The sequence below is a fragment of the Sciurus vulgaris genome, assembly GCF_902686455.1.
Source record: "Sciurus vulgaris genome assembly, chromosome: 2".
In the NCBI taxonomy this organism is placed as follows: domain Eukaryota; kingdom Metazoa; phylum Chordata; class Mammalia; order Rodentia; family Sciuridae; genus Sciurus; species Sciurus vulgaris.
This window is the reverse complement of record NC_136462.1, coordinates 2030342-2042355: the sequence shown is the minus strand read 5'-3', so window position 1 is coordinate 2042355 and position 12014 is coordinate 2030342. Positions and strand designations below refer to the sequence as shown.

General features: G+C 54.0%; 1 protein-coding gene across 2 annotated transcripts in view; it reads right to left on the bottom strand.

The window, feature by feature from the left end:
• Positions 1 to 12014, bottom strand: part of BRF1 (BRF1 general transcription factor IIIB subunit) — a 50450-nt gene that overhangs the window by 32016 nt on the left and 6420 nt on the right. For both annotated transcript variants that reach the window (XM_079127447.1, XM_079127446.1), the window contains exons 2-3: positions 10792 to 10872; positions 6226 to 6399 (exon numbers count right to left, since the gene is read on the bottom strand). In XM_079127447.1, the coding sequence (XP_078983573.1) occupies positions 6226 to 6399; positions 10792 to 10872 (255 nt within the window). The remainder of the gene's footprint in view (positions 1 to 6225; positions 6400 to 10791; positions 10873 to 12014) is intronic.

The window sequence follows — 12014 nt, the reverse complement described above, 5'->3', positions numbered from 1 at the left end:
TGCCAGGGGGCATTGAGACTGTCCTTCCCCATTTTCCTGCAATGGCAACTGAAGCTAAGAACCAAGGTACCAAACCCAGAGGCTGGCTGCTGTTCTTGCACCACCTCACCACCACCACTACTGGGGACCGAACCCAGAGGTGTTCTCCCACTAAGCTGCATTCCCAGCTCCTTTCATTTCTACTTTAAGACGGGTTGCCAAGCCTAAGTTGCCCAGGCTGGCCTCCAGTTTGTGATCCTCCTGCTTCTGTCTCCTGAGGAGTTGGGACCACAAGTGTGCACATCTGGCTCCCACTCCTGCTCCAGTCTAGGCCCAACCCCTCACCAGAAGGTGAAGCAGAAACAGCCTCTCAGGATTCCAAAAACCGTTCTTCCTGCCCCACCCAAGTGGATAGTGCAGTTGGCACAGGCTCCAAAACCAGCTTCCCTTGAGCACCCCACACTCCACAGATCCTTGCAAAAGTATTCAGCTGGGTGTAATGTTTCAGACTGTCAAAGCAGCAGGAAAGACATGGTGGCACAAGCTTGTGATCTCAGTGACCTGGGAGGCTGAGGCAGGAGGATTACAAGTTGAGGCCAGCCTGGGCAACTTAGCAAGACCCTGTCTCAAAATAAAAAGATTGGATGTAGCTCAGTAAAACGCCCCGGGGTTCAATCCCCAGTATCAAAAAAAAAAGAAAGAAGTAGGGTTATGACTCAGAGCCTCCACTCTAAGTTTTCTGAAACAGAACCTGTTGGGCAGAGAGGGCATTCTTAGGCCCCAAAACAGCCTGGGCCAGGCTCTGACAGATCCTGAACACAGTCTCTCTCCAGAGCAGGCTCTAGTACCCACGGACAGGCCTCACGAGGACCCACTGCCAGGTCATGACAGCCCTGCCCCTGCACACTGCCTAGGGTCACCTTCCTGACAGCCCCAAGCCACAATGGAGAGCAGGTGTCTGGGACAGTGGTGCCCCTCCCTGGCCCATGCTGCATCCCCATGGAAGGGCCAGTGTGTCGTCACTTCACTGTCCACCCAGCCAGTGCATCAGATTCGAGGGCCCAGCTACGGCAACCCACCACAAGGCACCCTTTATATAATCCAGCACATCACTGTGAACACGACATCTGTGAAGTGCCTTCTCAAAGCCTCTGTTCTGAACAATGAACCTCCTTCCACGCGGCCAGGCCACCAGATTCAGAGATGCCCAGCACACGCCCCTCCTGCCGGGAGTGGTGCAGGAAGAGCCCAGACCAGATCCCACTCAGAGCATGCCACCAGCAGGTGCAGGGCTCTGCCACTGGCCCCTGGGGAGGCAGGGAGCTCAGGGTGCAATTACAGGGCCCATTCTGTACCCTACTGCCTCTTGACCCTCAGGCGGCCCCACACTTGCCATGACACCCACAGACCTGGATTCCACACCCTGAGGGCCGTGAGGGGCAAGCCACGTTGAGTCAAATGCACTTTGCAGCCTTGGCCTCCCAGGTTCCACGTGCTCAGTCTGGCGGGCGCTGCCCCTCTGCTACTCCCCAGGGCAGTGCGCCACCAGAAGAGCAGCAGCCCAGTATTCACACACCTAGTCTCACAGGGCAGGGCAAGACAAAACCTGGAATTCAGGGCCATCCAAACCAGCCAGACTCAGGGTTAAGCAACTCACGTGAACCCACCCTGTGCACACTAACTCCCTGCATGGCACTCGCCAACCCTTGAACTGTTCAGGCATAAAGTCTGGTCCCTGTGAAGCCACGAAGCCAGGTGTGCAAGAGGAAAGGACGGCACGTGGATTTATGTGTTCAGACCACCCTCCCCCTTGGAGCCAACCACTTAAACCCACTGCCAGGGCCACTGCCTGTCCTGACCATGCTGGCTTCCCAGAAATGTGTCTACACACAGAGCTGGGTTAACATCCAGACACAGCACAGCACAAACACCAACACAAGTTACCTGCACAACAAAGGTAGAGGTATCTCTGCACCCACAGTGCCCGTCACATCCAAATGCCACCTGGAAGCAGGTCTGGACAGCACGTCCTTGACAACCCTGTTCCCCTACTGCCTCCCGCAGTCCACATGGAGGGAGAATCAGGGGCAGACTTGGGCCCAGGGTGAGCCCAGCCTGGCTGGTCCCGAATGGGTCTTGGCTCCTCTGGGGACCAGGGACTGGTAGCAGGGGCCAGCAGGTTGTGGGAGCAGAGGGACGGGCCATGTGTGCAAGGCAAGAACAAAAGGCAGGCGGAAGGGGAAGGAATGAGCGGGAAAGCCTCCATCCTGCCCTTTTTCTTCCTGAACAAGAATTTCCTGTGTCTTCCCGTGGCAACCCACTCCTGCCCACAGCCTGGATGGGGTCACAGGAAAATCCCAAAGTGCAACTCCAGGGCACCCCTACCCCGCACAAGGAGCTTACAGCACAGGACTGCTCAGGCCCCACTGATGGTGGCAGGGTGGTAGTTTGGGGTGGAAGGTGCTGCTGCCCCTGCTATGAGGAGCATGTCCTAGAAGTCCAGGTGCCCTGTGGCAGTGTGAGAGGGCAGGGCAAGGAGGGCTGCCACCAGAGCAGGCCGGCTGGGGGCAGGGCCTGGCTCCACACACCCTCCCAGGGTACAGCTCTCAGGTGGAAGCAGAGTGGGACTCGGAGGAGCTGGGACAGACTGTGAGCCTGGCCAGACGGCCACAGTAGTGCAGCAGGAAGGGAGAAAGCAGAGAGGTGGCAGACAGAGGCAGCAGGACAAGCAGGCCGGGTAGGCAAGGGTGCTACCATCAACCTGAAGGGGAACAGAGAAGCTTGTCACATCTGTCCCCTACCTTCCCCACAAGCACTGCCAGGGCCAGGTAAACTTGGAAATGAGAGATAAAGCCGCCAGACACAGCTGCCTGAGACACTGAGGAGAGCAAGGCTGGAGGTGGAGCCCCCCTAGGCCACCTGCAGCCCAGACAGGCTGGAGCGCTGGCCTCACTCCAAAGCCCAGCCCGCAGCACAATGTCGTCTTCAGCAGGGTCGTGAGGCAAAAGCAATACCCGCTGTGCGTGGCTGTTACTTCACTTGCAGAGCCGTGTGCCCATCACCCTGCTGGACATGTCCCCACAGTTCATTCCGTAGCTCATCTCCGTGGCTCATGACACCCCTCCCTGCTCAGATACACCTGGCTGATCGTTCACCAAGAGGCGAACACTTGGGGCACTCCCAGCTCTTGGCTGCTGCCAACACCAGGGCAGGAGCGCTGTGCAGACACAGGCTCCCGCTTCTCAAGCAGCACCCAGGAGTGGCCGGAAGTAATGGGACCTCGGGAGACACGGCTCTCCCCTGCGCTGTCATTGCTCCTCCCACCAGCAGCACACCAGGCGCAGAGCCACACCTCAAGCTCAGGCCAGAGCACACCTGCCTGTCCTCCTTATCTTTATCATCTCACTCTACACTCCTCGCGTGCAGGGCAGTCAAGCATGCTCCTTCTGCACAGGAGGCTGGCACAGACAACATACCTCGAGCCCCCCAGGCTTCCACAGATGTCCAGGCCACACTGGGGTCCTGCTCCCCAGACTCTGCACAATGGTGCTGCTGCTCCCGACTCCAGGCAGGGAGACTTCTCAGTGCAGCATCCACAGAGGAGCTCAAAGGGTGGAAGAGGTGCGGGAACTCCTGGCAGAGGCAGGGCTGTCATGCGGACTGGGCCCTCCTCCTAAAGTGTGCGGGGACTGTCTTAAAGCAATTACACTTTATACACTCTGGAGAACAGTGACTTGGATCATGGTCTCTGACTGCCTCTTGGCTGCAGATGCCCTTGTGCTGGGAACTTCCTGTGCAAGGTACAGGACAAGACTGCCCAGTTGCAATGGTGACGCCCTGCTTGAGGAAGTTCTGTGCAAGGCATGGAACTATCAGTCTTGACCCTGAGTTCAGACACCAGCTGCCAGGGACAGAGAATTAGGAGCACAACTAGATAATTATAACTGCTTGCCAGTGCTTTGACCTTCAAGCCTTGCCTGCTTTGAAGAAACTTTTTCACAGAAACACTTCTAATGATAAGACCTATATAATAAACATGCTGAGCTAGCTCTGGGTCACTGTTCCTCCATCAGAGGACGATGTCCCACCTGGTCCCAGTTTTCTCTCTCATAAGTGTCTGTCTTTCTTAATCCCCCATTGTCCCTCTCCAGTTTCTAAGAGTCAGACCTGCAGATTGCAGCAATATCCTTGGGTGCTAAAATGATAAATTTTTAGCTTTTAAAGGGACATTTTAATGACAGATTCTGAAAATTGCTGGGTGTGGTTGTGGAAGCCTATAATCCCAACAAATCAGGAGGCTGAGGCAGGAGGATTACAAGTTCTAAGCCAGACTAGGCAACTTAGCAAGACCTGTCTCAAAACAAAAAAATAAAAAGGCTGTGGATATAGCTCAGTGGTAGAGTGTCTCGGGGTTCAATCCCTAGTACCGGGGCAAAAAAAAAAAAAAAAAAAACAAGATTCTAAAAGTGAAGTTTGCCCACCAGAAACAAGCCACAAGTCCACCAGCAGGGTACCTTGTGTACCAGCCTGCACCCTCACACAGGACAGACCTGGCGACAGCCTCTGACAAACTGAGAGGAGCAGCCTGGAGGACCACAGCACCTCCGAAACGGTGAGAAGATGCCACCTATGGAGCACAGGCTGGAAAAGGCTGCTCACGGCGCAGAGCTCCTGGAAGCAAGAGACACAGAGGCTGCTGAAGCCAGAACTGGGGACAGGCAGTTAGTGTAGAAATAGGGGACTGGGTCAAATCGAGGAAATGGAGAACATGAAAGCCATCTGCCTCTGGAAGTTGGAGACTGCCCCTCGGAGAATGGAATGTCAAGGATCTCTGGAGCCTACTGATTACCAAATCTGCCTGCCCTTCTCAGGGACTAGGGCCAGGAGCTGCTGATTAATGCCCCCCGGGTCCTTACCTGCCTGAATCACTTTGGCCTGCCCCTGCCTATCTGCTTCTCACTTTTTGTATCTCACCTTCAAAACTAGGCCTAGTCAGGTAGGCAGGAAGGAGAGATAAGCGGGGAGAGAACTGGAGAGCAAAAGAGACCTGAGCCTATAAAAGATGTAGAGTGCGCTCACTTCTTGGAACTTTAAAACATCAGCCGTGGTCCCCTTCTCCCTCCTGGGAGAAATCTGTATTTTTACCTTTAAATGAAAAAATGAAACCTGCTTCATATGCTTGCCTTGGCAAGCTTCTCTAATGTTATACTTCAACACCTGAGGAAGGACTCGTCACCAGTAAACAGCAGTATCGCTGTCAGAAGGCGACACCTAGCCACCACCCCAAAGCAAAACAAAGCTTAAGGGGAAGAGAAGAGGCAAGACCTCTGCAGCCCGCAGTGGGGAGGCGCTGTGTGCACAGGAAGACCTGAGGCAAGTCCAGGCCCAGAGGCTGCCAGAGGGAGGCGCCCCCAGGTCGTACCTCTGCCCACAAGCAGAAGATGCCCAGGCCTGCAGGGAGAAGCACAACAGTCTCACCAAGAGTCCGGGCTCAGCGGGGCACCAGCGCACTCGGAGTGCTGGAGAAAGGCGACTTGCATCGCCTTGTGGCCTGTGGAACAGACCTGTAACGGAAAATCTGTACTCCACCATTTTCACATGCTCAGAGCTCAAAGCAGATCCTTTCTCAGGAAGCCTTTAGAGAAGATGACCCCAAAAATGAGGAGAACATGACCAGAGGACCCAAGGAAAGAGGAAAAGAAACTCCAAAAGGCACATGCGTAGCAGACAGTGCAGGATGGGGGCTGAGTTGCCCTGGTTTCTTTAAGTCCAACGGACAGAATTCCCAATGCATGTGTGCATCAGAAGAGGTCAGGACCAGGTGCCTGAGGTGCTAGAGAAACAAAGCTGTGAGGGCAGGAGCAAGGCTGGCAGGCACTGCAGGCCACCCCCTTCCTCCTCCACCCCCAAATCTACAGGGATACCAAGCCCAGTCTGCTACATCTGCCTTGGCAGCAACACCCCACCTCCTTAAACCAGAGGAGGACACCAAAAATGGCACCCAGGTACAAGTCAGTTCAAGATCTGAAGACAATCCAGGGCATGATTCCCAGGAGGCAGCAAAACCCTGGCTTCCCTGATGCAAGCTGTGACAGAAGGGGCACCGTGCTTCTCACGCCCTCCACCAGTGAGAGAAAGCCCAGGCTTAACAGAGACTGAGTGCTCGCAACCACCAAATCAACCTCTGAAGAAATCAGCCACGAACCAAGATGGAGTCCTCTGAGGGGCTCCCTGAACAAAGGATACGTGGCGTGCCCTCTGTCCGGCAAACCAAGTAGAGGCAGGCCGCAATCACGTGGGCCATCTTCCGGCCTCGGGTCAAGTGCTTGCTCACGGCCATCTTGAAGAAGTTGAAGGCTGTGTCCAGGCAGTGCTGGTTCAGCTGCAGCTGGCTCCCCAGGTGGTGGATGTGGCGCCTCCCTAGGACACAAGAGGAGTAATTTACCGGGATGCTGTCACTCAAAACAGCGCTCATTAAAAAGAAGCCTCACATAACCTCTTTAAAAATTTAGGCGTAAAAACAAGATTTGCCCTTTTCCTTTATGTGTATATGTCCAATCAATTTTTATATATGGTCAGTGAAAAGGGACATCCTGTTTCCAGCCCTGAGTGGTAGCTGTGACAAGGACGCATGTGCCTCTCCGGGAGGCTCTCTGGGCACTGTGCTGGTTCAGCCTGGTGCTATTTCTTGGCTGCCCATCCCCCAGGTGGAAATGCCCCTACTCCCAAGCCATATGCCCAAGCACCATCTCCACCCCACTGCGCAGCAAGTCTAGCCCCAGACAGACTCCCCTCCGAGAGCTGGCTGCCTGGCCAGAGGAGGGAACAGAGGAAGGACGGCCCAACAAGCCGTCCCTCCACACTACAAAGGGAGGGAGCCATGATGAGGCACATGGCAGCACTGAGGGCCACAGGGCTCAGGGAGCTGCTCTGGTGACAACCACGGCCACACACCTCTCTGGAGCAGAGCTTCCATGAAAGCTATGGGCTAAGAGAAAGGGAAGAGAGCACCGCCTCATGGCAGGAGAGGCAGGAGGCTCCGACACATCCATGAAAACGCAGAGGCCCAGAGGCCAGCAGCAGAGGGTCCTGAGGTCAGCCCTACGCAGGCCTCAGGCCTACAGTGTGGGCATGTGTGGGTAGGGCAAGGTTGGGACAGCAAGAAGAACTGCCACCCCAGAGACCTCCAGTCCCACCAGGGTCCCCTGGCCCCCAGACCACCTCCACTCCACCTGCAGAAAGTTAAGTACTGGCTGCCTGATTTCTCTAATAAGAACAAACAGGCTGTCATGGTGTTCACAGCTGAACTTCACTAACAAAAAGGTCCAGATGGCCAAAAGCATAAGCAAAGGTCGTCAGTCAGACTCAGGGGGTGCTCCATGCACACCCTGCACTCCACACTCCACTTGCTGTGCAGGGCAAGGTGCCCAGTCGCTGTGGAAAAGCTTCTGGCCCTGTTCAATAAAGATAAACACACACGTACACTACAACCAAAAGCCTCATCCACAGGCATGCTCCCAAGAGAAGCTAGTCCTGCTTCCACCAAGGATGTGACAGGGACGTGACAGCAGCTTGACAGGAACAGCCAAGAGAGGAGACTGCACGTCCCTTCCAAGGAAACAAGACTAACTACAGCATATCCACATCTAAAATACTACACAACAATAAAAGGTCTACCTACACACTTAAAGAAAGCGCGTTCCGGAATGGTCAAAACCAAACACTGACAACAGCCAGCCATGCTGAGGATCGGAGCCCTGGAAACACTCCCTCACCGCTGGTGGGAATGCAGCCACGGCAGCTTTGCTCAGAACCAAACATGCTCTCTCCCTGGGACACAGCAGTCATACTGCGTGTCCACCTGCACAGAGACGCTTACAGCAACTTTATTCACCACCACTAGAACTTGGTAGTAACCGAAGGGCCTGCAGCAGGTGACGGTGTGGCTCGGCAGTAGAGGCGATGCTCAGCATGCTCACGAGATCAGGTTTGAACCCCAGCAACCAAGGAAAAGAAAAACTGGGGTCCATCCAGACAGTGGAACACAGACAAGCTACCGAGCCACGAGAAGACGAGGAGGAAACTGAAGGCACATCACCACATGAAAGCAGCCAGTCTGACAAGACTGCGTTCCAGGTGAGTCCAACTCTGTACCCTCCTGGAAAGGGCAAAACTGGAGACAGCACAAAGAGCCAGGCAGGGCGGCTACCCCTGGACAGGACAATGGTGGATACGAGCCAAGCACACTGTCCCAGCCCACAGCATGTCCACGTTAAGAGTGACCCCAGTGCAGACCATGGGCTCATCCATGGTAACAAGGCCAGGGTGGGAAGCTGTGCAAGTGGGGTTGGGTACAGGGGGCATCTCTGTGCTTTCTGCTCAAGTTTTCTCTGAGCCTGAAACTATGCTAACAGCCATCCCAGTGGGAAGACAAACTCATTCAAACAGGTGGTCAAGAGATTCTCCTCCCCAGAACCCTTCTCCAGCATCACACGGCACATGCCCAGCAAATTCAAAGTGCAGTCCAGGGAAGAGTACAGTGCAGGAGGCAAGTGAGGTGGACACAGCAGCCCTCACGGTGGCAGGAGCAGTTGCTCATTTGCATCCATCTTTACTGTTTTTTAAGAAAGGCAATCAAGCCTTAACACAGACAGCAGTATTCTAAAGCCAAATTCACAGATTCCAAGCAAACCCAGCAGGCTGGAGTTGGGGGAATGGCTGCATGAGCTGAGCTCTGCTCCAACAGGAACGACAGTCACTGAAAGGGTGCCTCTGCTAAAAAGTTAGGGTAGCCACTCAAGAACTGTCCCACAATGTATAGCTTCCAGTCCACAGGGTGGGAGGAGGTAAGGAGCACGGAATAAGCAGAATAAAAAGCCACGGAAACCATGGTCAAACCAGCAAAAGGCAGCAAAGCATCTTACAAAGGAAGACAAACACAAAGAAGTGAGCTGGGCACAGTGGTGCACACCTGTAATCCCAGCAGCTTGGGAGGCTGAGGCAGGAGGATACAAGTTCAAAGCCAGCCTCAGCAACTTAGTGAGGCCCAAGGCAACTTAGCAAGACCCTGTCTCAAAATAATAAAATGAAAATGGTTGGGGATGCGGCTCAGTGGCTAACCATCCCTGGATTCAAATCCTAGTGCCAAAAAAAAAAAAAAGAGGCAGGCAGAACCCCAATGCATCAGAAATGCAGTCACCACAGGGGGGCCAGAGTGCCCTTGGGTTTCTAGAGGCTTCTGGAAAGCATGCTGAAATCTGCCCCGTTAGACACCTACCCAAGCTGTACCAGATGACATAAAGAAGATAAAGTTGGCATGAACTCACAGGAGCGGGCAAAAGGTCCCCGCTGGCAGGCAGAGGCCAGGAATAGGCCATCTGCACCAGGGCCCAGTGGGAAAAGCAAGCTGGAGGCAGGAGCACCCAACCAGGCAGGTGATGAGGGAGTCTGCGTGCAGAGTGGGAGCGAGACACAGCTCCCGCTGCAGGCAGCCACCCAGGATTTCAGGGGAAAGCCTCAGGAGAGTGCTCTCCAGAGGGTGACCGCTGAGGGCTCTTAGAACCAAATGGTAACTCGCCTAGGGTGCAGGACTCCCACGTGAAGAATGGACACCAAGGGGCCCCAAACCTGCCTGCCTCCTGCCTCCACTGACACCCATAGCTGCACAGATACTGCACAGATACTGCACAGATTTCCTACTTAAAGCAAGGCAAGGGTGTATGAAGGAGTGTTTACAAGTCAGATGGATTATCTCCTGTTTAGTTTCTGATTTCATGGCGATGAATGTGTCTGCACTAACGCCATTCGGCCCTCAGCTGGGTCTGCGTGTGTTGCTCTAATAAACAGCAGGCTTCTGGAAATGCCCATGCACTATTAGGAACAAAGTTAAAGTCAACAGGAGCAAAAATGGAGATAATTGGGGCAAAGACCAGAAGCACAGGTGGGCCATGCCAGAGTGGGTGAGAAGACCATGAGTGTGTGTTGCTAGCACTGAAGGTCCCCGTGTGTGTGCACCCCAATTAGGAGTGCCGAGACGGGCAAAAGTGCACAGATTCTCCTGCAGGCGCACAACCAGCCAGGCAGGAGGCTTTCCCGCCCTCTTGCTGTCAGCAGAACAAACAGAATCAAAGTCCACGAGGGTAAGCCCAGAGTGCTATTCCCTCCTCCTGCAGGAAAAGGAACCAAACTGACCAATAGCTGGGCCATGGTGCAAGCCTGGAGACCTTTGTTCAAAGGCTGAAATTCTACAGAACCTCACATCTGGCCAGAGAGTAATCAACCCAGAAATCAGTAGGAAAAGAGCTAACTACCAGTCTATGCGTAAGTCCACAAGGCCAGAGCCAATGGCACAATAGGAAGCTGAGACGCATCCTTGCTGTGAATGAAGGTCCCAACACTCCACCCCTCAGCAACTGGCCAACATGGGCTGGTCAAGGGGTAGAAAGGACGATTCTCCAGGTTGTCAAAGACTGGCACTGCTATAAAACATAAGGGAAATATTACTGCCATGGCAAATTACTATAAACTTGCTGTTGCTATATTCATCTTGACTAAGACCAGGAACCATCCAGGCACTTCCTTCTGAGCGGCCCTGATGGCAGGGGAGGGGACTCAAGGCACAGTTCTTCCCAGAAGTGCAAGCAGCCCTGGCTTGGAGAGTGGCAGGCCATAACAGGCCACAGATGGAGGGGAGTGGGTGGCAACACAGCACCTGAGGCAGCAGCCAGCCTGTCTGCCCCATCTTCATCCCAGCACTGTGACTCCACCTCCTGGTCCCCACCCCCCTGTTGGCAACATCCACAAGGGCAATACCATTCTGTAGGGTCTGCGCTCTGGACTCCTTCCCCAGGTTCACATGGAAGCCACCGCCCAGGGTTGGGGTCTTGCCAGCACCTGGAAACACAGAGGAAATAGGTTAGCCACAGCCTGATGGCAAAGACCCACTGCCCCTTCACTGCATGCAGAACAAAGCACGGTCCACAGAGAGGCTCCTCTGTTCCACTAGCCGATAGGCATGGCCTCAACCCAGAGGCCCTGAGGGTAGACCATCCCTATTTGCATGTTCCAACCATGTTCCTAACACAATGAGTCCCAGTGAACTTCTGTCCTCTAGCTGCTGGATGAGCAAAGCACTGTCCCCCTGCAGCCTGGGGTGCCTGCACAGTGTGGGCTGGGTCTTTGTGTCCTTCTCCACAGGTCAGTCACTCGCAGACGCTACACCTGCATGTGACTGCCCACCGCACTGCAGGTCCTGGAGCACAGGGATCATATCCTAAGTGGCCCTGGAGCTGCTGGGCCTTTACCCAATTGTACACCACCCTCCCACAGAGTGCAACAGTCTAAGAGCACCAGTGTTCAGTGAGGTCACAGCCACCTGAGCCCTGCTGCCTGCTGCCTCCTAGGTTTCCACATAGCCACAGGGCCAGCCAGTTCAGCAGGGGAAAGAGGAACAGCCCCAAGCAAGAGCGGGCAACCTTCTCCAACAGAGCATGTTCTGCCCCAGAAACGTTCTGATTGACACGAGTCTCTACAAACCCCACAAGAAGTTCAGTGCGGAGTGCATGGGCTAGGGAGCCCTGACACAGGGACCAGGGGAGCCGGGGGCGGGGGCCTGGTGGGCCAGGAGAAAAGGGGGCTTCAAACACCGATGTATCAACTTGGATCTGTAGAAATCCAACACAGGTCTCACTGCCTGTGTTCCCTACCTTTCTTTTGTGACAGTGTTTTTCTAAACTCTAGAATTTTTACATTCGAAATCTTTAAGAAAAAAAGGAAACCTTCAATTATCTGCAGGTCATCTGTAGACCAGAACAATACACCTCAGCACACTTGCTTCCAACACACATACACCCCCCAACCTTTATTTTCAAAAAAGAAAAAAGTCTCTGTAGCTCTAACATAAATGGTCATGTATTCTTTTTTTAATTTTTATACATATTTTTAGTTGTTGACAAACTTTCATTTGTTTTTTTCTATATGCCATGCTGAGAATCGAACCCAGTGATTCACACATGCCAGGCAAGCTCTCTACCACT